The following is a 27,910-nucleotide window of genomic DNA, read 5'->3' as shown; positions in this document are numbered from 1 at the left end:
TGTAAACGAAAGGTTGCTAGATTGAATCCCTGAGCTGACAAGTTATAAATCTGTCTTTCTAACCCTGAGCAAGGCAGTTAACGCACTGTTCCTAGGCCAACATTGTAAATAGGAATTTGTTCTTAACAGCACATCCATGTGGAGCTCAACACTGCCCTGATCTGGATCAATGAACACACTGTTAAAGGCCCCGATTAAAACAGAACACACTTGGAGAGCTGTGTGTGTGTGCGAGAGAGAGAGTGTGTCTTTTTGGTTTCTGTAGTTGCGTGCAATCATTCATAATGGCGTATGTCACATTTTGATCACTTTGAACTTTACAAACCTGTTTGGGGTTTGCTTGTTTCTTTCCCATTCTCTTCAGATCTCCTCCCCATACATCACTTTGTTGTAGTAGAGCGGGTTGGATGGTTGATGATATTGAAGAATCCGAAGTTAAGTCGGTTTGATTAGGTGTATTTTGATGATGGTGGTGGTGATATTTCTAGATAATAACAGGAATGTTATATTGATAATGAGGAGAAGGGTGATGAAGACTGAAGAACAGAAGGAATGATAAGGCTCCTCCCAGTCTTGCAAGGGAGCCTCTACCAAAAAAATGAAAACGGATGAAGCTTAATAGTTTACCAGGAAAAGGGGGCAGAACTTATTGTTTGAGTTGAGAGTGGGCTAGGGTTGTGTGAATGTACACTTGTCCATTTCTTTTGTGTTTATTCTTGATTTACCTTCAATTATTATTTTATCCACCTTTACTTTGGACAATTGTTTTACTACGTGAAGTGTTAGTTTACCGTCCCAGTTAGCTCAAAGGTTAGACAATAGTGTGTTCTTGTGTAACTTTTTTAGCATTAGCCCAAAAAAAAGGAAGAATAATACCAATAATTAACCTAAAAAAAGTTAAAGAATATCAACATACAATCAAACGTACTTGTGTGGCTAATTGGTTTGTATAATACAATGAACAACCTAAAAAATTCTATAATATTAAAAGAAGAAAAAATAAATCTTGACTATGTTTTTTTTCTTCATTATTAGTCATTATTTGTAATGCTCCGGGTGTCGTGGGTGTGGAGTCAAACGCAGGAGACAGAGAGTGCAATGCTGTGCGTCTTTAATAGCACCAACAGGGTGCTCACAATCGTAACGGCCCCAAACACAGGGAATGAAAATGTACCACGGAAAAATCACGACCAGGCACTAACACGTACCTCTACAACAGAGCCGAAGGTTACACTGAAATAATCCCGCACAACAACCAGGCGGGCCGGCTGTCTAATAAAGACAAACTAATCATACATAAACAGGTGCTACCAATAAACATACAAGGAGGGGGAGGAAAGACAATCAGTGGCAGCTAATAGGCCGGTGATGACGACCGCCGAGCGCCACACGCCCGGGAAGGGAAACGACCCTCGGTCGGACTCGTGACAGTACCCCCCCCCCCCTGACGCGCGGCTCCCGCAGCGCGCCGACACCGGCCTCGAGGTCGCCCCGGAGGACGAGGTGCAGGGCGATCCGGATGGAGGCGATGGAAATCCCTCAACATGGATGGATCCAAGATGTCCCCCACCGGTACCCAGCACCTCTCCTCCGGGCCGTACCCCTCCCAGTCCACGAGGTGCTGCAGGCACCTCACCCGGCGTCTTGAGTCCAGAATGGCCCGGATCGTATACGCCGGGGACCCCTCGATGTCCAGAGGGGGGGGGGGGGACCTCCGGTACCTCACTGTCCTGCAGGGCACCAGCTACCACCGGCCTGAGGAGAGACACATGAAACGAGGGGTTAATACGATAATAGGAAGGGAGTTGTAATCGATAACACACCTCGTTTATTCTCCTCTGGACTTTAAAGGGCCCTACACACTGCGGACCCAGCTTCCGGCAGGGCAAGCGGAGAGGTAGGTTTCGGGTCGAGAGCCAGACCCTGTCCCCCGGTACAAACACGGGGGCCTCACTGCGGTGGCGGTCAGCACTCCTCTTCTGCCGTCCACTCGCTTGTTGTAGAGATTCCTGGACGGCCCTCCAGGTCTCCTTGGAGCACTGTACCCATTCCTCCACCGCAGGAGCCTCGGTCTGGCTCGGATGCCATGGTGCCAGGACCGACTGGTACCCCAACACACACTGAAAAGGGGACACGTTAGTAGAGGAGTGGCGTAGTGAGTTCTGGGCCATTTCAGTCCAGGGAATGTATCGTACCCACTCCCCTGGCCGATCCTGGCAATACGACCGCAGAAACCTACCCACCTCCTGGTTCACTCTCTCCACCTACCCATTACTCTCAGGGTGATAACCGGAGGTCAGGCTGACAGAGACCCCCAAGCGTTCCATGAACGGCCTCCATACCCGAGACGTGAATTGGGGGCCCCGATCAGAAACGATGTCCTCCGGCACCCCGTAGTGCCGAAAGACATGGGTGAATAACGCCTCCGCAGTCTGTAGGGCTGTAGGGATACCGGGCAACGGGAGGAGACGGCAGGACTTAGAGAACCGATCCACAATCACTAGAACCGTGGTGTTCCCCTGAGACGGCGGAAGATCGGTCAGGAAATCTATGGACAGATGTGACCATGGCCGCTGTGGAACGGGGAGGGGTTGTAACTTCCCTCTAGGAAGGTGCCTAGGAGACTTACTCTGAGCGCACACTGAACAGGAGGAGACATAACCCTTAACGTCCTTAGCCAAAGTAGGCCACCAATACCTCCCCTGAAGGCTCCCCACTGTCCTCGTCACCCCAGGGTGACTCGAGGAGGGTAGGACGTGAGCCCACCGAATCAGTTTGTCCCGAACACCAAGCAGCACGTACCTTCGCCCCGCTGGACACTAAGGAGGCGCGGGTTCAGCCCGTAACGCCCGCTCGATGTCCGAGTCCACCTCCCATACCACTGGTGCTACCAGCTTTGAGGCGGGAAGGATGGGAGTAGGTTCGGTGGACCCATCCTCCGTGTCGTAAAGGTTGGGACAGTGCGTCAGCCTTTACGTTCTGGGAGCCCGGTCTATAAGACAAAGTAAACCGGAACCGGGTGAAGAATATGGCCCACCTTGCTTGACGTGGGTTAAGTCTCCTAGCTGCCCGAATATACTCCAGGTTCTGGTGGTCGGTCCAGATGAGAAAGGGGTGCTTAGCCCCCTCAAGCCAGTGTCTCCACACCTTCAGAGCTCTAACCACCGCTAGCAACTCCTGGTCCCACACATCATAGTTACGCTCTGCTGGGCTGAGCTTCCTTGAGAAGAAAGCGCAGGGGCGGAGTTTTGGTGGCGTACCCGAGCGCTGTGATAGCACGGCACCCACCCCAGCCTCAGACGCGTCCACCTCCACTATGAATGCTAGAGAGGGGTCCGGATGCGCCAACACGGGTGCATCAGTGAACAGCGCCTTCAACTTGTTGAATGCTCCGTCCGCCTCTGCTGACCACTGCAACCGCACCGGGCCCCCCTTCAGCAGTGAGGTAATGGGAGCCGCTATCTGGCCAAAACCCCGGATAACCTCCGGTAGTAGTTGGCAAAACCCCAAAACCGCTGCACCTCCTTTACCGTGGTCGGAGTCGGCCAATTACGCACGGCCCTAATGCGGTCGCCCTCCATCACTACCCCCGAGGTGGAAATGCGATATCCCAGAAAAGAGACGGCTCGTTTAGAGAACACACATTTCTCAGCCTTGACGTATAGGTCATGCTCCAGCAGTCTACCAAGCACCTTGCGCACCAGAGACACATACGCGGTGTGAGTGGCCGAGTAGATCAGAATGTCATCGATATAAACAACCACTCCCTGCCCGCACAGGTCCCTGAGAATCTCGTCTACAAAGGATTGAAAAACGGCTGGAGCATTCTTTAACCCATACGGCATGACGAGGTACTCATAGTGGCCTGATGTGATACTAAATGCGGTTTTCCACTCGTCTCCCTTCCGAATACGCACCAGACTATACGCGCTCCTGAGATCCAGTTTTGTGAAGAACTGCGCTCCATGGAATGATTCCTCTGCCGTAGCGATGAGAGGTAAGAGGGTAACTATACCCCACTGTGATGGCGTTTAGACCTCTATAATCAATACACGGACGCAAGCCTCCCTCCTTTTTTCTCACAAAAAAGAAACTCGAGGAGACGGGTGAAATGGAGGGCCGAATGTACCCCTGTCCCAGCGACTCCGTGACATATGTCTCCATTGCCAACGTCTCCTCCTGGGACAGCGGGTACACGTGACTCTTGGGAAGCGCAGCGTCTACCTGGAGATCTATCGTACAATCCCTTCCCGGTCGATAAGGTGGTAATTTAGTCGCTTTCACTTTACTGAAAGCGATTGCCAAATCGGCATACTCGGGGGGAATGCACACCATGGAACCCTGGTCTGGACTCTCCACCGACGTGGCACCGATGGAAACTCCCAAACACCTTCCAGAACACTCCTCTGACCACCCCTGGAGAACCCCCTGTCTCCACGAAATTTTAGGATTGTGCCGGGCCAGCCAGGGAGTCCCCAGCACCACTGGAAACGCAGGCGAATCAATAATAAAAAAACTGATACGATTCCCCTGCGTCACCATGTCCAGTGGGACCGTGGTCTCCCTGACCATCCCTGACCCTAATGGCCGGCTATCTAGGGAGTGCACGGGGAAAGGAGAATCTATCGGCACCAGCGGAACCCCTAATTTAAGGGTGAGTCCGCGATTCATAAAGTTCCCAGCTGCGCCTGAATCGACTAGCGCCCTATGCTGGGAAGAGGGAAAAAAGTGAAGAAAAAAAGTTAAGACAAACATGTGGCCAACAAGGGGTTCTGGGTGAGTTTGATGCTGACTCACCTGGGGTGACCGAGAAGCGTTCCGCCTGCCATCTCTACTCCCAGACGGACCCCCCCAGCACCGATCAGACGTGTGTCCTCTCCGACCACAGTTGGTGCAGGGAAGGCCTCCTCCTCCGGTACCCCTCGGCGCAGCCCCTCCCAACTCCATCGGAATGGGAGCGGAGGGGCTGGGTGGTGGAACGCACAGGACCCTCTCTGAACGCCCGCGGGCAGCCAGCAGATTGTCCAGTCGAATGGACATGTCAATCAGCTTATCCAGTGACAGAGCGGTGTCCCGACACGCTAACTCCCGGCGGACGTCCTCTCGGAGACTACACCTGTGGTGGTCCATAAGGGCCCTGTCGTTCCACCCAGATCCTGCTGCCAAGGTCCGGAACTCCAGCGCGTAATCCTGGGCGCTCCTCCTCTCCTGCCTGAGATGAAATAGTCGTTCTCCCCCCGCTCGGCCGTCTAGAGGGTGATCAAACACGGCGGGAAAACTCTGGGTAGTGCTCCCGCGCAGAGTCTGGGCCATTCCAGACTGCGTTCGCCCACTCCAGAGCACGACCCGTGAGGCAGGAGATCTGACGGTGTCTGACGGTGGCCAGGTATAGCTCCACCTGAAGCAAAAACCCCTGGCAACCCGCCGCCGCTCCATCGTAAGCCCTCGGTAGCGTCAGACGGAGGGTGCTGGAGTCGGGAGATGGGGAGTCCGGAGCCGGGGTGCCGAAGGTGGAGAGAGGAGACCACTCCTCTCCCATCTGTCCATTCTCTCCATCACTTGATCCATCGCGGATCCGATCCGCTGGAGGACGGTGGTGTGGTGGAGAACCCGTTCCTCCATCGATGGGAGAGGGTTGGCTGCTGCTCCTGCTGACTCCATTCAATTTGAGGTGCGGGATTCTGTAATGCTCCGGGTGTCGTGGGTGTGGAGTCAAACGCAGGAGACAGAGAGTGCAATGCTGTGCGTCTTTAATAGCACCAACAGGGTGCTCACAATCGTAACGGCCCCAAACACAGGGAATGAAAATGTACCACGGAAAAATCACGACCAGGCACTAACACGTACCTCTACAACAGAGCCGAAGGTTACACTGAAATAATCCCGCACAACAACCAGGCGGGCCGGCTGTCTAATAAAGACAAACTAATCATACATAAACAGGTGCTACCAATAAACATACAAGGAGGGGGAGGAAAGACAATCAGTGGCAGCTAATAGGCCGGTGACGACGACCGCCGAGCGCCACACGCCCGGGATCGGAAACGACCTCGGTCTGACTCGTGACATTATTAGTCATTATTAGTATTCAAAATGGCATTGGAGTGAGTTTAAGTAAGAGAGATGATTGGGAATTGCTTGTAAATATATATATATAGATATGCACTGAACCAAAATATAAAAGCAACATGCAACAATTTCAAAGATTTTACTCATATAAGAAAATCAGTCAATAGAAATAAATTCATTAGGCCCTAATCTATGGATTTCACATGACTGGGCAGGGGTGCTGCCATGGGTGGGCCTGGCAGGGTATAGGCCTACCCCCTGTGGAGTCAGGCCTAGCCAATCAGAATGAGTTTTCCCCACAAAAGGGCTTTATTACAGACAGATATTTGAGAGAAATACGTTTTGTGTGTATGTCAAATTCCTGGGATCTTTTATTTCAGCTCATGAAACATGGGACCAACACTTTACATGTTGCATTTATATTTCTGCTCAGTATATAGGAGTGAATGTCTATTGTATGTATGTTTATGTTCGAGAACAGCTATGACCAAGTCACAGTTTAGCCCTCTTCCGCTGTACTTATCCATATATAGTAACTTTCTGCTGCTGTTGCTCACTTCATTTGGGCTACCGAGTGGCGCAGCGATCACTACAGACCCTGGTTCGATCCTGGTCTGTATCACAACCGGCCGTGATCGGGAGTCCCATAGTGTGGCGCACAATTGGTCCAGCCTCGTCCGGATTAGGGGAGGGTTTGGCCGGGGTAGGCCATCATTGTAAATAAGAATTTGTTCTTAACTGACTTGCCTAGTTAAACAAAGGTTAAAAAAAAGTATCATCATTTGCTAACACACTACACACTGCAAATATTGAAATGTGGCCAAGAGTGTGCAAAGCTGTCATCAAGGCAAAGGGTGGCTACTTTCAAGAATCTCAAATATAAAATATATTTTGATTTGTTTGACACTTTTTTGGTTACCACATGATTCCATATGTGTTATTTCATAGTTGTGATGTCTTCACTATTATTCTACAATGTATAAAATAGAAAAATAAAGGAAAAAACTGGAATGAGTAGGTGTGTCCAAATGTTTGACTGGTACTGTATGTATTCAAAATGCATCAAAATCAAATTGTATTTGTCACAAGCCCTTAACCAACAATTACCAAGAAAAATAAGTCTTAAGAATAAATTGAAGTAAAAAAATAAATAAAAAATGTAGGTAGAGGTGAAGTGAATGCATAGATATTAAACAGAGAGTAGCAGCAGCGGGGGGGGGGGGGGGGGGGGGTTCCAATGCAAATAGTGTGGGTAGCCATTTGATTTGATTAGCTGTTCAGGAGTCTTATGGCTTGGGGGTAGAAGCTGTTAAGAAGCCGTTTGGACCTAGACTTGGCGCTCCAGTACTGCGCGGTAGCAGAAAGAACAGTCTATGACTAGGGTGGCTGGAGTCTATGGCAATTTTTAAGGCCTTCCTCTGACACCGCCTGGTATAGATGTCCTGGATGGCAGGAAACTTGTCCCCAGTGATGTGCTAGGCCATATCCACTACCCTCTGTAGTGCCTTGCGGTCGGAGGCTGAGCAGTTGCCATACCAGGCAGTGATGCAACCAGTCAAGATGTTCCCGGTGGGGCAGCTGTGGAACTTTTTGAGGATCTGAGGACACTTTCCAAATCTTTTCAGTCTCCTCATGCCCTCTTCATGACTGTCTTGGTGTGTTTGGACCATGATAGTTTGTTGGTGATGTGGACACCAAGGAACTTGAAGCTCTCAATCTGCTCCACTACAGCCCGGTCGATGAGAATGGGGGTGTCCTCGGCCCTCTTTGTTTCCTGTCGTCCACGATAATCTCCTTTGTCTTGATCACGTTGAGGGAGAGGTTGTTATCCTGGCACCACACTGCCAGGTCTCTGACCTCCTCCCTATACAGCTAGGTCCATAATTATTGGCACCCTTGATAAAGATTAGCAAAAAAGACTGTATAAAATAAATAATACAAATGATGTGCTTCAGTATATTGTATGGGAAAAAAAAGGTACATTGTATTATTTTATACTAATACAATTACTCAGAAATATATTTTGTATTTTGTAATATACAAGTTAAAAGAAACTATGAAAAAAGATGAGGGGCAAAATTATTGGCAGCCCTGTTTTCCATACTCTAGCACCCTCCCCTTGCGAGGATAACGACAGCTTTTTTCTCAAATGTTTTATGAGATTTCAGAACACGTTGGGAGGGATCTTAGACCATTCTGCCATACAGAATCTTTCCAAGATCCTTGATTTGGCTAAAATGTCCTGGTACTTGGCAAAGTTCATAATGTCGTTGACCTTAACAAGGGCCCCCGGACCAGTGGAAGCAAAATAGCCCCATAACATCAAAGATCCATCACCATTTTTTTACTGTAGGTATGAGGTACTTTTCTGCGTACAGTGTGCTTCTTTTTTTCAACACCACACCCACCCCTGGTGTGCGTGGCCAAAGAGCTCTATGTTCATGTCATCTGACCATAGCACCGGTTCCAATCCAAGTGCCAATGTAATTTATCAAAGTCCAGGCGGTGCTATGGCATTGAATCGTAATGTGTATGACAGACACCTACAATTTACAAGTACATTTAATTTAAGACATTAAATACATGTAATCAATGTTCTTAATTCTCATATGAATTTAATATAATGATCTTTCGATTGGTCTTACCTTCAAAGAAGCCCAAAATGAGGAGACCTTGGGAAAACAATCTTGATTAAATTCCATGGAAATACTTGTTACATTAACAAATTGGGCTGTAATTCAAGCCTTTAATTTTGGTTTCATTATATATTTTATACACTGAGTATACAAACATTAAGAACACCTGCTCTTTCCACGACATAAACTGACCAGGTGAATCCAGTTGATAGCCATGATCCCTTATTGATGTCGCTTGTTAAATCCAAGTCAATCAGTGTAGATGAACGGGGGGAGACAGGTTAAATAAGGATTTTTAAGCCTTAAGACAATTGAGACTATAAAAATAACAAAAACAAGTTTAGCTTGGGCATACTGCATACCACAAACCATGCACAATCTTAAATCACACAGATTTATATAAACAAGGCATTTAAAATTTCCAGTTTTGGTTATGAAAAACATTAATATTGTTCCCTTCTCCAAGTTTTGTGACACTGACATGAATTAACAACATGAATATTGTTTAATAAATGTTTTGAGACAATTTCAACTAAATCTGTCTCGATTAAATGTCCAATGCAGCCATGATTATTACCTCATTACTGGGTAACAATTAATTAAGTACCTTATTGGGATTTTCAAATAAAAAATTCTAAATGAAACAAATTTTTTAGCGAAGAACAATTTCTCAAGCAAGAACTTTGCTTGGACTGTCTGGCAGTGGTCTGGGTGGGGAGGGGAAACTGAAAACTAGCTGTTATTGACAGAGAGGTTTGGAACTCATTTTCTCGTTGGTTTATTAACTCATCTACTGCTCCATCCCACCAAAACAGGCAGACATTTCAGACAATCTTTTCAAAGAGCTCTTACACTAAAAGGGCATTATCATAATTTTCAAGTTTTCAAAGTATTATTCTAACCTCATAGTGTGGAAATATATATATATATATATATATATATATATATAAACAGGAAAACACGTTTTTGACTGCACTGAGCCGTTTTGACTGTACAGTATTAAGACGCTTCTCCAATAGAAATCCCCAATCACACTTGTAGGCTATGTCATGGTGACGTTGGCTAGCTAAACTCATGCGTAGAAAATGTCATCCGGGCTAATATACTGTAATATAAAAGCGGTACTTTATGTAGATAACCAAATTATGTGACTTCATATTGCAATGCAAATTACATTTTACTTCACCCAAGTTATTTGCAATACATAGACAATTGCATATTTTCAGAGATAGAGCTAGAATTCAATGATGTAATGACATTATGAAAACTGCCCTAAACAAGTTTCATTGAGAAATTATACAGGCATGCACGCACACAAACACACACACACACACACACACTCTCTCTCTCTCTCTCTCTCTCTCTGATAAATAATACAGGCACGCACGCACGCGCGCACACACACACAGAGAACAACATGTATCTATCTACACATCCATCCAACATCAACTTAAATCACTGACTCCATTTCAAATGAACACACGGGGGGAGGGGGGGGGGGGGGTTCATAGGGACCATTAAAGACAGATGGAGAGACGGACAGACAGATGCGCACACACATTTACAAGCCACCTGTAGTTTTAGGCGTACTAGCTAATAGGTATGTAAATTGGCACCAATGTATCTTTCACCAATGTATAGGAACACAACACACCTGTGCGCGTCATTGACCGCACATTCTCCTTGTGGCGAGGACAACTGGTCCGGTCGCATTTTATCGCTTGGATGAAGAAGGGAAGGGGAGGGAAATCAAACACGCCTACGTATTCTGTCCATCAATCATCCAATCACCAGTACACGCAGCGTGGACCGCTTGCCAAGTCGCGCGGTTGGAAATACTAGTTTGGCAACTACCGAGTTCATTTCAGTGCAAACTTTCGTTTAGTGCAGACAATAGCTTGCTGGATCGGATATCAACACAGCAATCATGGTGAGATCAAACTAATTTAAATGTTTTCATGATAAGTGATAGGCCTACCATGGAATTATTACGGACACGTGCGTTTGCGTCAAATCACAACTCTTTGAACTCTTGAATAATTCTAAAAGATGATTTCAGTTCAATAAGAGTAGAACGTCCAACACTTTACTTTTCTTACAAGATGATCAAACTCCATTGTGTTTTGATGTGTTCTTCTTTCTCTGTCAGGATAAGGAGGAGGAGAGGGAAGGGGCACAGAGTGAGCCGGTGGAGGGTTTTTTGGGGGAGAGAAGACCGGTGAGTAAGAATCTGGGACAGGTTTCCCAAAAGCATAATGAAGCAAAGTTTATCGTTAGAACCATATCGTGGTTCTAAAGATGAACTTAGCCTTGCGATGCGTTTGTTCAATACCACCAGTTGAACTCCTCTCACCTCTTGTGTCCTAAAATAAAGCTTATTGACTGCATATTTTAAACCTTGAACTAACTGTACAAAGTATGTCGTCAGGTTTTTAGCCACAAAGTACAGTAGTAGGCCCTACAGTCTCATTAGCTGTAGCTCAGGAACTGTGTTGGCATGGCATTGTGTCTGACATTCTTTCAGGGCAGTTGATTGAGAAATGATGTTGCTTGTGATGTCAGGTGTTTTTGATACCTATGTACTCTATCACCCTTTAAGAATATTGCGAAACAGCCTGAGAAATCAACCCACCTCCCGATACTATCAGAGTGTGTAATTTGTACAGCTCCTTGTTAGGTTGTCTGGTGTAGTTTTCCTGACCATTTTTGTACACAACACAAGGTTAATTATCCACTATAGACACAGTAGACCAGCAAGCAATGTATACACTTAGAGTATAGACAAGCAAGAAAGCTTTACCTATAGGAATTCATTCATGGAGTCATATTTAATATTTGTTTTTAAATTATTTCAGAGCATCATGAGACTACAGGGGATGCTGAGGAGAGTTTCCCAGAGTCCCTTCCGCAAACAATACAGGGTAAACAACACTGACACACAATCTCAAATCAAAATCAAATGTATTTGTAAAGCTCTGTTTACATCAGCAGATGTCACAAAGTGCTAGTACAGAAACCCAGCAAACAGCAAGCAATGGAGAGGCACGGTGGCTAAGAAAAACTCCCTGGAAAGGCAGGAAACTAGGAATAAACCTAGAGAGGAACCAGGCTCTGAGGGCGGGCCAGTTCTTCTGGCTATATCGGGGGGGGGGGGGGGGGCTTGGAGGACACAAGCTCATAGAAGGGATATGATAACACTCTTTTTGAAATCTTCCATATTCTCTTTCAGACTCCTATCCCCTCCACTTCAGAATCCAGAGATTCCTCTGACACTCGCCTGAAGCAGGTTAGACTGAATTATTATAGGGCAACTGGCAATGGTAAATGTTTAAACAATGTCCATTTATTTGTTACCCAATTTTATGCTTTAATCTCGTTCTCTCTCAGAATGGAATCAATCGTAGCTTGTCAAAAGAGAATCCATTCTACTCTTATATGAAAGTGAGTCTTTATCAGCGACATTGCATTTCCACCAGATCTCTAGCCTTCCATTTGTATGGTGGTATGACACATATGTGCAATACTATTGACAATGACTGTTTTGTTTGACTGATGTGTTAAATTGCTCACACCATGAGTTCATTTTTAACCCACAGGAATCCAGCAGTGTGACTATTGACGGGGACACGAAGAATCAGGATTCAGAGGTTCTACGTCGGCAGAGTTTAGTCACCGTCTTTGCTCCTCCGCCTGAGGTCCGGAGCACACCAGAGGGCCTCCAACCTGACAAACAGACAGGCGACAACCTTCAGACCACACCGTCTGACCAGCCCACGTATATCTTCAAAACCATGTCTGAAAGACGGTCACCGGATCTCTTCAAAACAACGGCCCTAACTCAAAACACACCAAATGTGAGCCACAGTCCTTTATTTGTCACACCTGCTGAAAGACTGGAGCTTTGGGCAACTCCTTCGAACCAACATGACCTATTCAAAACTCAGCCTTCAAAAACACCAAACCCATTCCAAGCTCCTCCAACCAAGGGAGATTACCAATTCAAAGCACCACCCACCAAGGGAGAGTCCCTATTCAATGCTCCTCCCACCAAGGGAGAGTCCCTATTCAATGCTCCTCCCACCAAGGGAGATTACCTTTTCCAAGCCCCTTTGTCCATTCCAAAGGACCCCTTCCAATCCACTCCTTCTGACACTCCCAATCTCATTCAAGCCACGCCTATTAGGTCAAATGACCCTTTCCAAATTCCCTCTTCCAATGTGACACCAGACATCTTTCAGCCCCTGCCTTCCAGGACATGGGACATTTTCCATTCCTCACCCAGTGACGTCTTTCAGAGTGCTTCTTTCAGTACTGACTCTACAGTCAAGCAGTCCACACCTTTATTCCAGACTTCGCCAGGGCAGAAAACAGACATCTTCTCAGGGTCAGATTTTGAGAAGACTGCTGAGCTCTTCAATGCATCACTCTCCAACACGCAGGATTTCAACCTTGCAACACCCTCTGATGAACAGTATGATATCTTCCTGATGACCCCTCACGGAACCAAACATGTTCTCCAACCCACCTCTACTGCCATGAAACATGGTACTCTCCATGCCAGATCCCTGTCCCCCACGGAGGCTTTCAATGGTACCCCCCAGGTAGTTACCTACAAGTCTTTTTTTTCCCTCACGTCTTCGTACAGTCTTTGATATCCGTGTGACCTCTCTTTCCAACACTGCAAAGAGTGACATGTTGTGACCTCTCAGGTGAAGACCTCCAACAGCCCTCCCAAACCACCTCCTCAAAAAAGGCAGCCCAAGTTACCGAGTCGTGTAAGGACACCTCCACCATTTTTATTTGTCCCTTTTTCTCCATGTATGTAAGCATACCAATTATTGTAATGTCTGTCTGTGATTCACTTGTATCTCATTGGGTTTCTGCTATGTCTTTAGACCGAAGCTGAGCGACCAGATCCTAAACCAGGCCCTCAGACGAAGAACACAGCTCAGGTAAGTTTCTGTGCCAAGTAAGTCTATACATACTAAGTCTATTCCTACCACAATCAGTTGAACAGCCTTTAAATGACAGAACTTTTCTACAACTTTCAGTAGACAAGACGGTGTCGTGTAGGAACATGTCGTCTCTCTCTCTGTTGATCTGAGAATAACATTCTGGTTTTACAGGACAACAAATTAGAGGAAGTGGAGGTATTTGAGAACATTCTTTTGACTGGCCAGGTATGTACTAGAGGGGCACCACTTGGACAGAATGAATGTTGAACTTTTTTCTTTGACTGTCTTATTGCTGTGTGTACTGAACTGGGTTTACTTTGTTAAACCCAAAACAGGAGAGATGTGTGGAGGATTGGCCTGAAAACAGTCCTGAGCTCAATCCTGACTGGAAACCTGTAAGAACTAATTTAATGGCTTTTTCTACACGTTCATTGTTTGCATGAAATGATCAACTCCTTGCCACACTCCTACCTAATATTACTGTATTTTATTTAACATGAATCTATTGTACATTGACTAGCCTAAAAGTTAATCAACTGTTTGATTATCTTTTTCCCCTCGTCAGTCTGGCAAACTGAGGCTTAGGAGGGAGTCGATGAAGGTAAAGTCGCCACATCACAGTTGTTCTCAAATGTGTGCTTAGTGGTGGTCAATTGATACTGAAGGTGTGACTGTGGGTGCTATTTCTGTCCCTCGCTCATCTCGCTCTCGCTCTCTCCTATCTCAGGTGGCGTCAGACTCTGATGGGGGGAGTGTAGAAGAACTGGAAGAGAATGGCGCCGGAAAACGTGCGAAAACTGTACGTCTCACACTCTTATTTGTTATTCGTTCTGTATTTTAAGTGTCCGTTTCTACATTTATATCCTTTTGTTTTCAACTTTTTCCTTTTTTTTATTTCAGAAAAGGGGGAGGACGTTCAAGGTATCCTTTCTTTCCAGAAGAGGGTCAAAGGTAAATCTTTTTTTTTTTTTATGAATAATGTATATATGTTCTGCTGCTGTAGTCAATAAACATGTTTTTATTCTACAGGATAAATATTCTGAAGACCTGAAGGATAGTGACAGCGGCACACTACGTCGAGGGTCAAAGGTGAGGACTGTGTTATCTTTGATTGTGTAGGTAGCTATATGGAAATGCTTATTGTCAATGTTTTAATGTCATTTTTTTGGTTTAGGAGAGATTTTCTGAATCCAAGGATGGCGAGAGCAATAGTCTCCGTTGGCGGTCAAAGGTGAGTGTGTTCCTGTGTAAAGATTGTAATGAATTAAGACGTTTAATACAGTATTAATTACTTTAACGTGTTGTCCAGGGGGGCTTTTTGGATGAAGACTTCCCAAAGAAAGGGGTAGATGTCTTCTCTGCAGATTACGAAGATAAGGAGAATTACATGGAGCACGGCAAGCCGGTATTTCTTTTTAACCAGTTAGTTTTGAAAGATTTTGTGTGGATTTCATTAATTTAGTATTGTAATTGTTTGAACTCTCTTCCCCTTAACAGAAGAAATCATTCAAATTCAAAATGCCCCTTGTGCATCGCAGAGGATCTAAGGTATAATTGAACATATCATTTAGGGAAGGGGAGTTTAAAATAATTTAACATTTGTTGGAATAACTTTTAATATTTTTTTTAATTTTTAGGATCGGTTTTCAGCTGACCATCTTGAAAAAGCTTCAGGCCTACATTTGCCTCAACATAGAGCGAATGTATATATATTTTTTTATATCTGTGTGTTTGTAAACAAAAAGAGCAATATATTTGTGTACAAAATCTGTGTTCACATATTCCTGTGGTGTGTTTTCCAGGAGGGCTTGCTAGACGATGACTTTCCTCAGAAGGAAGTAGGATTCATATCTGCAGGGGAGAATGAAGATGAAGAACATAATTGGATCGAAGACTCCAAACAGGTACCCATCTTCTTTATGTCTATATTTCTAGGTTTATTTTTGTTATGAAAGACTACTCATCAAAACCAATGCCGCTTTTATTGTATAAATGTCAGCAGTATAAACTGCTGACAAAAGTTGCAGTCTTAACACTGATCCCTGTGGAACACCACATATGGGTTTGTCGTTTAACAGGCCCTGGGTTTGGATGAGAACTCTGAAGAGGAGCCAGAGGAACGTGATGGGACGGGTGGATTTGTATGCTTTGTCTCATGCTTAACACGTTTAGGAAGTTGACAACTGTTTCGTATGAAAAATGTATCAAACTTCTATCGTTGAGACTGTTTGCATCTGTTTTTCTGCACAGAAAAAAAGTAAAGGTGTCAAAATTAAGTTTGTGCCTCACAGAGGGTTCGCAATCTGCCTCGAAAAGGTAAGGAGGGAAACGTGTACAGTAGGCTAAATGCACATGCTTTTGTATTCATGCAAAAACTGATATAACGCCAATAATGTTTTGTTGTTAAATTCCCAGGATGAACCAACAGGCGCTCATGAATACACACCTCGCAGAGGTTCAAAGATGATTCATGTATGTATATACTGTGTGTAGAAATACTTGTGACAAACACTATGTTCGTTTCTATACACTTTTTCACTTGTCCATATGCAGTAATTATGTGTTTCTTAGGAGAAACCTCTTGATGAACTTAAAGGTGCCCATGGTTATACACCACGCAAGGAGTCCAAGGTACTGTGAGTTTCTATGCGTGTACTCTATGTACACAGTACTACTGTATGTACAGTCAACATTTGTTTATTCTTTTGTAGGTTAATATTTTTGAGGAAACAGAAGAAGTGAAAGGCTACACCCCGCAGTCACACCCCAAGGTTGGATGTGTGTCTGTCGTGATTGTCTGTGTAGTTGTGTTGGTATTTGTGCCAACTCAAATTTAGTCTATGCTGTTCAATGTACAAAGAAAATGTAACATGACAGTATAAATGTTTGATTTATTTCATGTTTTTCTTTCAGCAGGGCTTTTTGGATGATTACTTGCCTGAGAAGGGGGCACGTTTCTCCTCAGCAGGAGCGGTAGAAGAATATCAACAGAACGTGATGGAAGACTGCAAACCGGTACTTCCCTCTTTCTCTCACATCCCTCACTTCCTCTGTCTGCTCTTTATTTAACCTAATGACATGATAAACGTTGTCTCCTACAGAAGAAACCGTTCAAATTAAAACTCCTACATATGAATCGTCGGAAATCAGGGGTAAAGGTTTTTTGTTGGTTTCTGTGTGGTTGTGCTTTATATTTTTGGAAAATACCGTTTTTTTTCTTTATCAAACAAGATGATCAAGTTGTGAATGTTGGTGCATTATTTTTCATTCTTACAGAGCGCTGAGGAGAATTCTCAGACTAGTAGCACACAACAGTACTCCCCACAAAGGAGATCAGAGGTTTGCCAACTTTTCTGTTTTCCCATGTGAGCAAATTTGGATGCGCTGTCTATTTACAAGTTAGATACGTGTTGAGTCCCAACTTATAAAGCGTCTCTTGTTTTTGTCCAGGAGGGCTTTCTGGACAGTGATGTGCCTCAGAAGGGAGCAGATCTCTTCTATGCTGGACAGATAGAAGATGAACAGAACGAGATGGAAGACTGGAAACCGGTACGTCTCTTTTCCTTTACACAGTAGAACTTTCTCCTCTTAAGCTTTGGATGGATCCCACTCGTGCTCTAAATGTCATCTCTCTTTAACAGAAGAAACCATCGAAATTTAAGAACCACCTTGCAAGTCGGCGCAAGTCAAGCCAAATCCAGGTAATTATTATGTTTGTGTAGGCCCTCTGAGTGTGTTGTCTGTTTATTAGAGAATGTATCAATTTTTATATTTTTCTTTTAACAGATTTACATTGCCATTATTGGCCTATAAAGAACATCTGTATTAGTTTTAAAACAGGTCTGTGTACTTTCATTCCTTTATTCTAGGAAATGTTTCCATATGAAAAGTCACAGATTGGTTCCGAGCGCTACACACCTCGACGAGCGTCCCATGTGAGGGCATTTCTATTGGTCCAAAGATACGGCTTTTGTGCGCACTTTACATTTTGTCAGCGGAAGAATGTTGACATTCCTGTGGTATGTTTTCCAGGAGGGCTTTCTGGACGATGACACTTCTCAGAGGAGGTCGGATCTCTTCTCAGCAGGAGGGCATGGAGATTATTATGGACAGGATGATATAGAAGACTGCAAACCGGTACTGCTACTACTTCATAAACATCCTTCATTTACTGTGTGATTTTTATTTGTTTTAACCCGCTGTTAATCTATATCCCATCTTTCCTCTACAGAAGAAATCTTTCAAATTTAAAGCCCCTCATAAGCATCGCAAAGAAACTAAGGTAATTGTGTGTGTGTGTGTGGTGTTACTGCCATATGTTTACTGATGTTAGTGTTGGTTTCTCTCTCTCTCTCAGACTAAAGCGAGAGATGAAAGGATGACCGAGTACCCACCAGGAGCCACATCTAGTGACTACTACTTTTCAGAGGCTGCAGAGGTAGACCCATACAAGAACACATCCAACATGTACATTTGTGCTGAATCATTGTCCTATATTGGAGACAGACCTGAAACGACTGAAAACCATGGGTAGTTGTCTTGATCGGTGTTGTATGACTAACATAATAGCTTTTAAAAAAAAAACAGCCACACACACCCACGTTGTTGTCGACAACTATGGTCTGGGTCTGGCTGGCTTCTGTCTTTGTCTTGTGTGGCACATTCCCGTCGGTCATGTGACTGAACCGGATCTGCTGCATACTGTAAGGGATTTTTAGGCCTCAGGGGGAGGGAAAGCTGGCAAAGGCCATGGTTCTCATAAAAGGCAGTGCAGACTATCCCTTTGTAAGGATAATAAGGTATGCACAGCAAATAGATTCAAACTCAACCAGCAATCTCTCCTACTCCCTCTCACTTCTTTCTCACATTGTCCCCTCTTCTCTCTCTCTCGCAGGCTGAGTGGCGTTCTGCTCAGATTGATGAACAGCTTGCAGACGGTCTGGAGGATGAGGAGGAGGAAGAGGGGGTCAGTATTTGACGAGTCAAATGTCGCTCACAAATCACCATCTGCCCTATTTCAATGGTAACAGTTTGAAAATGTGACTGTGTGAAAGCAATGTCCAAAGATATCAGCGTTTCTCCGTCTCACAGGACACTGACAGCTTGATGGAGTGGTGGAATACTGTGGAACGTGAGTCATACACGCGTGCGTACACATACACATGTGCATGCACTCACAAGCACGTTTGCATGCACACGCATGTGTTCACACACACACCGTTTGTAATCTGGGAATTGTCTTGTGCCTCAGAATGGGATGAGCTGCCTTCAGATGATGAAGACAAGACGGTGAAGGACGATGAGACTAGGTATGTCCTCTTTGTGGTGATAACAACGTAATCAGTAGTCAATCTCGTGAAACATTGCTGATGTTTGAATACTTGTTCTCTCTGCCTCCCTCTTGCTCCTCTCTCTTGCCATGTCCTTCTGTCTCTCTCTCTCCCCCCTCAAGGTCATTCACCCTACTGGCGGAGAAGGTGCACCGCGGCCTGAGTGTCTTCAACAAGGTGTTCACGGAGCGTGCCGAGGTCCTCTGGCAGTACGTCATCAAGCTCTACGCCCTCGCCGACGACATCACCTCCTTCCATAAGAAGGCCAAGATTGGCAACATCACCGGCGGCACCACCGCCGCCGTCGGGGGTGGCGCGGCCATCGTCGGCCTGGCCCTCGCCCCCTTCACCTTCGGCGCCTCGCTCATCATCACGGCTGTGGGCGTCGGAGTGGCGGCGGCCGGAGGGATCACGTCGGCCTCGGCGACCATCTCGGACAACGTGAACAACATGCAGGACAGGAAGAAAGTGGAGGTGGTTCTGGAGGATTATGAGGTGAGGATGGAGGAGTTGGTGAAGATCTTGAGGTTTGTGTGCGAGGGGCTGTATAGACTCAGGGGGCATCCTCTCCTCCGGAGAGGAACCCAGCACTACTCTGGAGACTGGGAGGTCCGCAGGGCCGTTCAAATGGTCAGCCTAGTGGATAGACCTGTGTTGAGGGCCACAGAGGTAACAGAAGGAGCTGCCGTGGCCCTCAGGGGCCTCTTCAAAGGAATGGATAAATACTTCACCAAGGACTCTCGTGAGCTAAAGAAAGGGTTTAAGAAAGAGGTGGTGTTTAAGATTAGGCAAGTAGCTCAGGTGCTGCACGAGAGCCTGATGGAGCTGAATGCTATCAGGGAGGAGCTGCAGGATGCTAATGGCAATATATGAAACAGTTCAACTCCCACAATGCAATGTGTCTTATGCAACTCATGGCCCCCCTCTACTGTCCAAGCTGAGGATTTTGTTTTCAAGATCTTGATTTTTTTTTAACCTAAACCTAACGAGGACCTTCCCAACTTTCCTGTTCCTCTTTAAACGAAAAGGAGAAACTGAACATTTGCCTTGTAATAAATGAAGTTACAAACTCTGATTGCATTCAGCAATTTGGACAACTATGCAGCATAATAAGCTTTTACTTACAAAGAACTTGTATGTATGACTTTACTGGATTGTGAAGTAGTAGGCCTAAGATCTTGGATACGTGTTTATAACTAGCTTAGGCTACACTCCTGTGATATGCCATGGATCTAATCTAGCTATTATTTTAAAACGAGTATATATTTCAAAGTTTAGTAAATAGGTTATTTATACTGTAACCAAATGAAATGTGCAATGTTGATGATGACTAATAGCGCAATGAGGCAGCTATTGGAGTTGTGTTTAATAAAGATAATTATGCATTTGATCTGGTTGTAAACTTTTCACTTTGAACATTTCAACCTTGATTGTTACTGATGTAAATGTCAGTATTTTATCCACGTCTTTTTCATCAAATTGGAAATACCCAACTCGGGAGTGTAACTAATGAGAGGGTTCGATTAATCTCGCCCAGGCGTCCGTGAAGGCGTGTTTGTTTTGCACCGCTGAAAGTTGCTACATTTAGTTTGGAACCGGGCTGACTCATGGGAGTGAACCAGGTGCACTGAGTTATAATAAGAACTAGACAAAATATGTGTACAACTAACCGACAGACGTTACCAATGGGAACAAATGAATCATAGTGGGCAGAACAAGTAGGGTGGCAGAGCCAAGCATGAGCTAGCGAGGTCCTACTGGCGTGCATTTGCGTATTTCCGTTTGGGAATGCATACTGTGTGAAGTGTGCGTGTGCAATATATCAATTTGCCCTAGCATTCCAAAACAAAGCTTTAAAAAATATATATTTGACAATTGGTCAAGGAACTGTATTGAGATCAAATGTTTAATCGATGAGGACATTTGCATAACGTCGCCCAAAATCCATCCCGCTCTTTTCTCACTGGGCTTCCTCTCATTACCATATTTGGTATATGGTAATGAGTGGAAACGCCAACCGAATGCTTCACAAATATCTGTCTCATTGTAATAGCCAAACTTTGTTTCAATTGAATCTACTCGCGTTAGCATACGCCATTTAGTGATAGCTGACATTTTTATAACTGGGATTATTCCACCTGCATGCTCCCAGAACTCTGTCTGAGCATGTGGACAGCTGAACAAGCCAACCAGCACTTCCCCTGGCTTCCTGGGGTCATGACCTCCGAGCAGGAATATAAAATGTTAATATTTTCAGTTGTGAGTGATGGAAAACAAATCTGCCTCGGTGACAATTTGAATAATTTAATGGATGTTTTGTGCACAAAGTTGATGATTAAAGTGTCTTATTAGGAATTTTCAGATTTGAATTCTCTTTTGGCGCTGTCAATGGGAATTGTCTTTCTCGGCTGTGATTCAGTTAAACTGCAGTACCGAAGCAATACTGTAGGTGCAGTCAAAAGAGTGCTTCCAGACTGGAAACCTGGACCTTGGTCAGGTCATGGCCCCAGGGTTTCAGTTGGGAAGCAGGCCATCTCATGTACACAGAGGAGACTGACAGTACTTCAGTTTAACTAACGCTGAGCCCAGAAAGACAATTCCCGTAGATGTCCCCATAGTAAGTCCATTTTCAAAAAGACACTTTCGTTATCACATTTGTGCCAAAAATATCCATTACATTTTTCCATGAATTGTCTGAGGCAGATTTTTTTTTTTCCTTCACTCACAGCCGAAGTTATTAACATTTTAAATTAATGCTATTACCTGGACATGCTTGTGTGACATGCACACAAAGAAGGAAAAACAATGAAAATCATTCATGCACTCTCGTCCAGGGTCCTCATGAATAGAAGGGATCCAGCTTTTGTCAAATTAACAGATTTGACTTTACCTAGCAGGTTGGAATAACTTTTTTTTCCTTTCTCTTTCATCTTTATTTAACCAGGTAGGCTAGTTGAGAACAAGTTGTAATTTGCAACTGCGACCTGGCCAAGATAAAGCATAGCAATTCGACACATACAACAACACAGAGTTACACATGGAATAAACAAAACACAGTCAATAATACAGTAGAAAAAAAGAAAACAAAAATCTATATACAGTGAGTGCAAATGAGGTAAGAGTTAACAATAAATAGGGCATGGTGGCAAAGTAATTACAATATAGCAATTAAACACTGGAATGGTAGATGTGCAGAAGATGAATGTGCAAGTAGAGATACTGGTGTGCACAGGATCAAGATAAATAAATACAGTATGGGGATGAGGTAGATAGATGGGCTGTTTACAGATGGGCTATATACAGGTGCAGTGATCTGTGAGCTACTCTGACAGCTGGTGCTTAAAGCTAGTGAGGGAGATATGAGTCTCCAGCTTCAGTGATATTTGCAGTTCGTTCCAGTCATTGGCAGCAGAGAACTGGAAGGAAAGGTGACCAAAGGAGGAATTGGCTTTGGGGGTGACCAGTGAGATATACCTGCTGGAGCATGTGCTACGAGTGGGTGCTGCTATGGTGACCAGTGAGCTGAGATAAGGCGGGGCTTTACCTAGCAGAGACTTGTAGATAACCTGTAGCCAGTGGGTTTGGCGACGAGTATGAAGTAAGAGCCAACCAACGAGAGCGTACAGGTCGCAGTGGTGGGTAGTGTATGGGGCTTTGGTGACAAAACGGCACTGTGATAGACTGCATCCAGTTTGTTGAGTAGAGTGTTGACATCGCCGAAGTCGAGGATCAGTAGGATGGTCAGTTTTACGAGGGTATGTTTGCCAGCATGAGTGAAGGATGCTTTGAAGAAGCCAATTCTAGATTTAATTTTGGATTGGAGATGCTTAATGTGAGTCTGGAAGGAGAGTTTACAGTCTAACCAGACACCTAGGTATTTGTAGATGTCCATGTATTCTAAGTCAGAGCCGTCCAAAGTAGTGATGCTCGACGGGCGGGCAGTGATCGATTTGAATAGCATGCATTTAGTTTTACTTGCATTTAAGAGCAGTTGGAGGCCACGGAAGGAGAGTTGTAATGGCATTGAAGCTTGTCTGGAGGTTAGTTAACACAGTGTCCAAAGAAGGGCCAGAAGTATACAGAATGGTGTCGTCTGCGTAGAGGTGGATCAGAGAATCACCAGCAGCAAGAGCAACATCATTGATGTATACAGAGAATTGAACCCTGTGGCACGCCCATAGAGACTGCCAGAGGTCCGGACAACAGGCCCTCCGGACAACAGGATCTATCAGAGAAGTAGTTGGTAAACCAGGTGAGGCAATCATTTGAGAAACCAAGGCTGTCGAGTCTGCCAATAAGAATGTCGAAAGCCTTGGCCAGGTCGATGAATACGGCTGCACAGTAATGTCTCTTAGCGATGGCGGTTATGATATCATTTAAGATCTTGAGTGGCTGAGGTGCAACCATGACCAGCTCTGAAACCAGATTGCATAGCGGAGAAGGTGCGATGGGATTCGAAATGGTCGGTAACCTGTTTGTTAACATGGCTTTCGAAAACCTTAGAAAGACAGGGTAGGATAGATATAGGTCTGTAGCAGTTTGGGTCTAGTGTCACCCCCTTTGAAGAGGGGGATGACCGTGGCAGCTTTCCAATCTTTTGGAATCTCAAACGATACGAAAGAGAGGATGAACAGGCTAGTAATAGGGGTTGCAACAATTTTGGCAAATCATTTTAGAAAGAGAGGGTCCAGATTGTCTAGCCCGGCTGATTTGTAGGGGTCCAGATTTTGCAGCTCTTTCAGAACATCAGCTATCTGGATTTGGGTGAAGAAGAAATGGTGGGGGCTTGGTCGGGTTGCTGTGGAGGGTGCCGGGCACCCTCCACAGCAAGGGGGTAGCCAGGTGGAAAGCATGGCCAGCCGTGGAGAAATGTTTATTTAAATTCTCAATTATAGTGGATTTATCGGTGGTAAGTGTTTCCTAGCCTCTTGAATGAGCAGCTTGGAGGAGGTGCTCTTATTCTCCATGGACTTTAGTGTCCCATAACTTTTTTGAGTTTGTACTACAGGGTGCAAATTTCAGTTTGAAAAAGCTAGCCTTAGCTTTCCTAGGTGCCTGTGTATATTTGTTCCTAACTTCCCTGAAACGTTGCATATCACGGGGGCTATTTGATGCTAATGCAGAACGCCACAGGATGTTTTTGTGCTGGCCAAGGGCAGACGGGTCTGGAGAGAACCAAGGACTATATCTATTCCTAGTTCTACATTTTTTCAATGGATCATGCTTATTTAAGATGTCACTTTTAAAGAATAACCAGGCCTCCTCTACTGATGGGATGATGTCAATGTCATTCCAGGATACCCCGGCCAGGTCGATTAGAAAGGCCTGCTCACAGAAATGTTTTAGGGAGCGTTTGACAGTGATGAGGGGTGGTCGTTTGATCGCAGACCCATTACGGGTGCAGACAATGTGGCAGTGATTGCTGAGATCTTGATTGAAAGCAGAGGTGTATTTGGAGGGCGAGTTAGTTAGGATGACATCTATGAGGGTGCCCGTGTTTACGGATTTGGGGTTGTACCTGGTAGGTTCATTGATCATTTGTGTGAGATTGAGGGCATCAAGTTTAGATTGTAGGATGGCCTGGGTGTTAATTTATGCAGCAGGTTAGGATAATTAGGTTGTTAGGACAAGGGTTAGGGTTAGCTAGATCTATTCTAGCCATGACCCTCATCCAGGACCTGCTCTCAGTGATCTCATATCACACAGCCTCAGGTGAATGTAATTTGTGTTTGTGGCCAAATCATCACAACTGTTTGAGGCTAGACAAGCTAGCTAGTTAGTTGATTGTGCACATAAATTAACTTAAATGAGAATAAATTAGCTAGCTAACAATTTCCACTCGATACACTGCATAAAGTTAGCAGTGGGGTTAAGATTAGGTTTAAAATGTGTTTTTAAGAAGTGAAATTGTGGAAATAGACAGGGTTTATGACTGTGGCTGTGGTAACAAACATTAGTGATATTTACCTTAGCTAACTAGCTTAACGCTACTGTAACGTTACTGTACCGATAGACTTGCTACTTGCTATCCAGCCAATGCTAGTAAGGGTTTGTGTGTCATCAGTACAGTCACGTTAAAGTAGCGTTAACTGGTGTAACCGATGTTAAATGGCTAGCTAGTTAGCGGTGGTCCACGCTAATAACCTTTCAATCGGTGACGTCACTCGCCCTGAGACCTGAAGTAGTTGTTCCCCTTGCTCTGCAAGGGCCGCTGCTTTTGTGGCGCGATGGGTAACGATGTTTCGTGGGTGGCTGTTGTTGATTTGTCAAGATGGTCCCTGGTCGAGCCCAGGTAGGGGCGAGGGAACGGACGAAAGTTATACTGTTACACTAGCTAGTTAATAACGACTGACACTTGCTTTTGTGTGTCTCTGTGAAAAACATAGCTTATGTTTATACGCAGTCTATTTTCTTGTAGGCTACTAGCTAGTCATGTGATGGTGTGTTTGTTTAATAGCTACTTGAATTGTGTGTGTGTGTGTGTGCTCTGAGTAGGGACTGTGGGGGTGCAGCACTGCAGTGTGTGTTTGAAGACTTTCTGTGTCTGAGAGGAGTGGAGAGCTGGGAGAATTCAAGGTGACTGTGGAGAGGGCCAGTTGCAGGAAGCATACTGCTGTACGCACACAGCCATGGAGATATCAACAGCACTCCCTGTGGTATAGCCATCACTAGTAAGACAGGGAGGAGGAAGTCGAGATACAGGTGATGGAGGAAGTTTGAGATGAGGGAGTGTCTGAGAGTTGGACTTTCTAAGTCTGCACTGGGAATGTTTGGTGTGGAGCGGACTCGGTGGAGAACATTGCAGCCACTTGGCAGTGAGGGGATTCGATTAATCTCGCCCGGGTGCAAGTGTAGGCGTGTTTTGCACCGGCTAAAAATGTATTGCATTCTATTTGGAACCGGGCTGCCTCCCGGTTGTGGTGCCTCCAGGGTGTAAGCCAGGCGCCACACTCTGGCTGACTGCGAAGTCGGCTCATAACAAAAGTGACGTAGGTTAAGCACATGGAGTAATGACTAGGATTCTTTGTTTTCACATGCAAAAGTGATTGCTTTTGATAAAAACACTTTCTGCTTTCCCAATTAAAACTAGTTAGAAAATGTGAACATACAGTATCAGTCAAGTTTGGGACACACCTACTCATTTAAGTGTTTTTCTCTATTTTTACTATTTTCGAAATTGAAGAATAATAGTGAAGACATCAAAAGTATGAAATAACAAATATGGAATCATGTAGTAACCAAAAAAAGTGTAAAACATCTTCAAAGGAGCCACCCTTTGCTTTGACAGCTTTGTACACTCTTGTCATTCTCTCAACCAGCTTCATGAGGTAGTCACCTGGAATGCATTTCAATTAACAGGTGTGCCTTCTTAAAAGTACATTTGTGGAATTTCTTTCCTTCTTAATGCATTTGAGCCAATCAGTTGTGTTGTGACAAGTTAGGGGTGGTATACAGAAGCTATTATGGCAAGAATCTCAAATATATATTTTGGGGTTACTACATGACTCCATATGTATTATTTCATAGTTTTGATGTCTTCACTATTATTCTGCAATAAAGATAAACCCTTGAATAAGTAGGTGTCCAAACTTTTGACTAGTACTATATGCTTTTATTGAAAATAGATGTATCTTTCTGAATGATGCACCATGCTACCTTATTGACAACATGACCGAGCAGCGCAGATTACTGTTCGATTTGAAAAGCTCCTCCATCACAGCTTTTGCTCGTTAACATCAAGGGCCATAGCCGGGTGCACCGCGGCTCAGGTTAATCGACCTCCCTCGGTGTTGGAACTACTGCTACATTACACTGTTAGGAGTGTTCCAATAATTACATGTTTGGGTGTATGTGTGTCAAAGGTGAGGGAAGATAAGCCGGGGTTTGAGAAAATGCACCTGGTGTGTTGAGGATATGCAGATGCACTCCAATTTCCTGGTCAGAAAGGTGACATATTAAGTCTATCCCTACACCTTACCCTCTACTCTAACCCTGGCCTAGCCCCATACTCTCAAACCACTAACCCCTAAGTTTCCAACGTGACCTGACTTGTGTTTTCTGTGTGTTACACATGGTGTTGAATGCGGAGTATGCCTCATACCTGCAGCAGCACCCAGATCTCCGCGCCATGATGGCTGACTTCTTGCAGTTCCTGTTACTAGAAAAACCGAGTGACATTATTATGTTCACCTGCACGGACCTCACGGGGGTCGGCGGGAGGCCCATTGGGGCCCATTCATCACCTTTTCACCTTGAGGACACACTATGGCTGTGTCTCAATAGTCTAATAGCTTCCTCTCACAGGCACTTTAGTGAGGACAATACTATTCTGGTTGGCAGTCACTAGTATGTAGAGTGGTGGCCCTCGAGATCTAGAGTACTGATCAAGTATGATTGCTTTTATGGATGTTTAGTTTCTCATTTTGTGATAGTTTTTACTGTCTACTGATTTTGTTTTGATTCTGTATTGAATCAAATTCCAATCAAATCTGCTGATATGGCAATTGCAAGTTCCACTTTTGTCAGTTGGGTTGAATAAATAAAATGTATTATTTAATGTCTTGTTGTATGTCTCCCCATGCTTAATCTGATAATCACTTTATCCTTTGGTGAGAATTACAGTAACTGCTACTTTGCTTTGGCTGATGTGATCAACCCATACATTTCTAAGAATAAAGTTATACATGAAATGATGCTCGTCTGACTCAACAAGTAATGCTATTGTTTGTATAACTTTGCTGCCCAGCTTTCCTAGGAATGGGACAGCCTTTGAATAACACAATTATGTGTGTGTATTAATACTCCAGACCATCTTGTACGATAGTTTGAGACAGCATTGTCTTTCCATTCCAAACTGTCTCTACTAGGTAGAGGAAACATCTCAAACCATTTGAGTGCAAATGAAAAGCAACATTTCATC

General features: G+C 44.7%; 1 protein-coding gene across 1 annotated transcript; it reads left to right on the top strand.

Moving 5' to 3' along the window:
* The first annotated feature begins 1,544 nt into the window (after positions 1-1,544).
* LOC139379180 (uncharacterized) lies at positions 1,545-20,358 on the top strand. The gene is made up of 39 exons (XM_071122005.1): positions 1,545-1,618; positions 2,282-2,412; positions 4,449-4,654; positions 10,855-10,923; positions 11,561-11,626; positions 11,935-11,991; positions 12,093-12,146; positions 12,302-13,306; positions 13,415-13,480; positions 13,601-13,657; positions 13,832-13,885; positions 13,996-14,055; positions 14,226-14,261; positions 14,388-14,459; positions 14,561-14,611; positions 14,690-14,749; positions 14,835-14,891; positions 14,970-15,065; positions 15,158-15,208; positions 15,298-15,363; positions 15,463-15,564; positions 15,739-15,801; positions 15,911-15,976; positions 16,076-16,132; positions 16,232-16,291; positions 16,372-16,431; positions 16,574-16,675; positions 16,762-16,812; positions 16,937-16,999; positions 17,111-17,209; positions 17,302-17,361; positions 17,530-17,595; positions 17,693-17,797; positions 17,892-17,942; positions 18,018-18,098; positions 18,555-18,626; positions 18,752-18,791; positions 18,912-18,969; positions 19,113-20,358. The coding sequence occupies exons 1-39, from the start codon at positions 1,545-1,547 to the stop codon at positions 19,861-19,863; spliced, it is 4,395 nt and encodes a 1,464-aa protein (XP_070978106.1). The 3' UTR covers positions 19,864-20,358.
* Positions 20,359-27,910: the final 7,552 nt, after the last annotated feature.

Source organism: Oncorhynchus clarkii, chromosome 21, assembly GCF_045791955.1.
Source record: "Oncorhynchus clarkii lewisi isolate Uvic-CL-2024 chromosome 21, UVic_Ocla_1.0, whole genome shotgun sequence".
In the NCBI taxonomy this organism is placed as follows: Eukaryota; Metazoa; Chordata; class Actinopteri; order Salmoniformes; family Salmonidae; genus Oncorhynchus; species Oncorhynchus clarkii.
The sequence above is the reverse complement of the archived record's forward strand: the minus strand, read 5'-3'. Positions and strand labels throughout refer to the sequence as shown.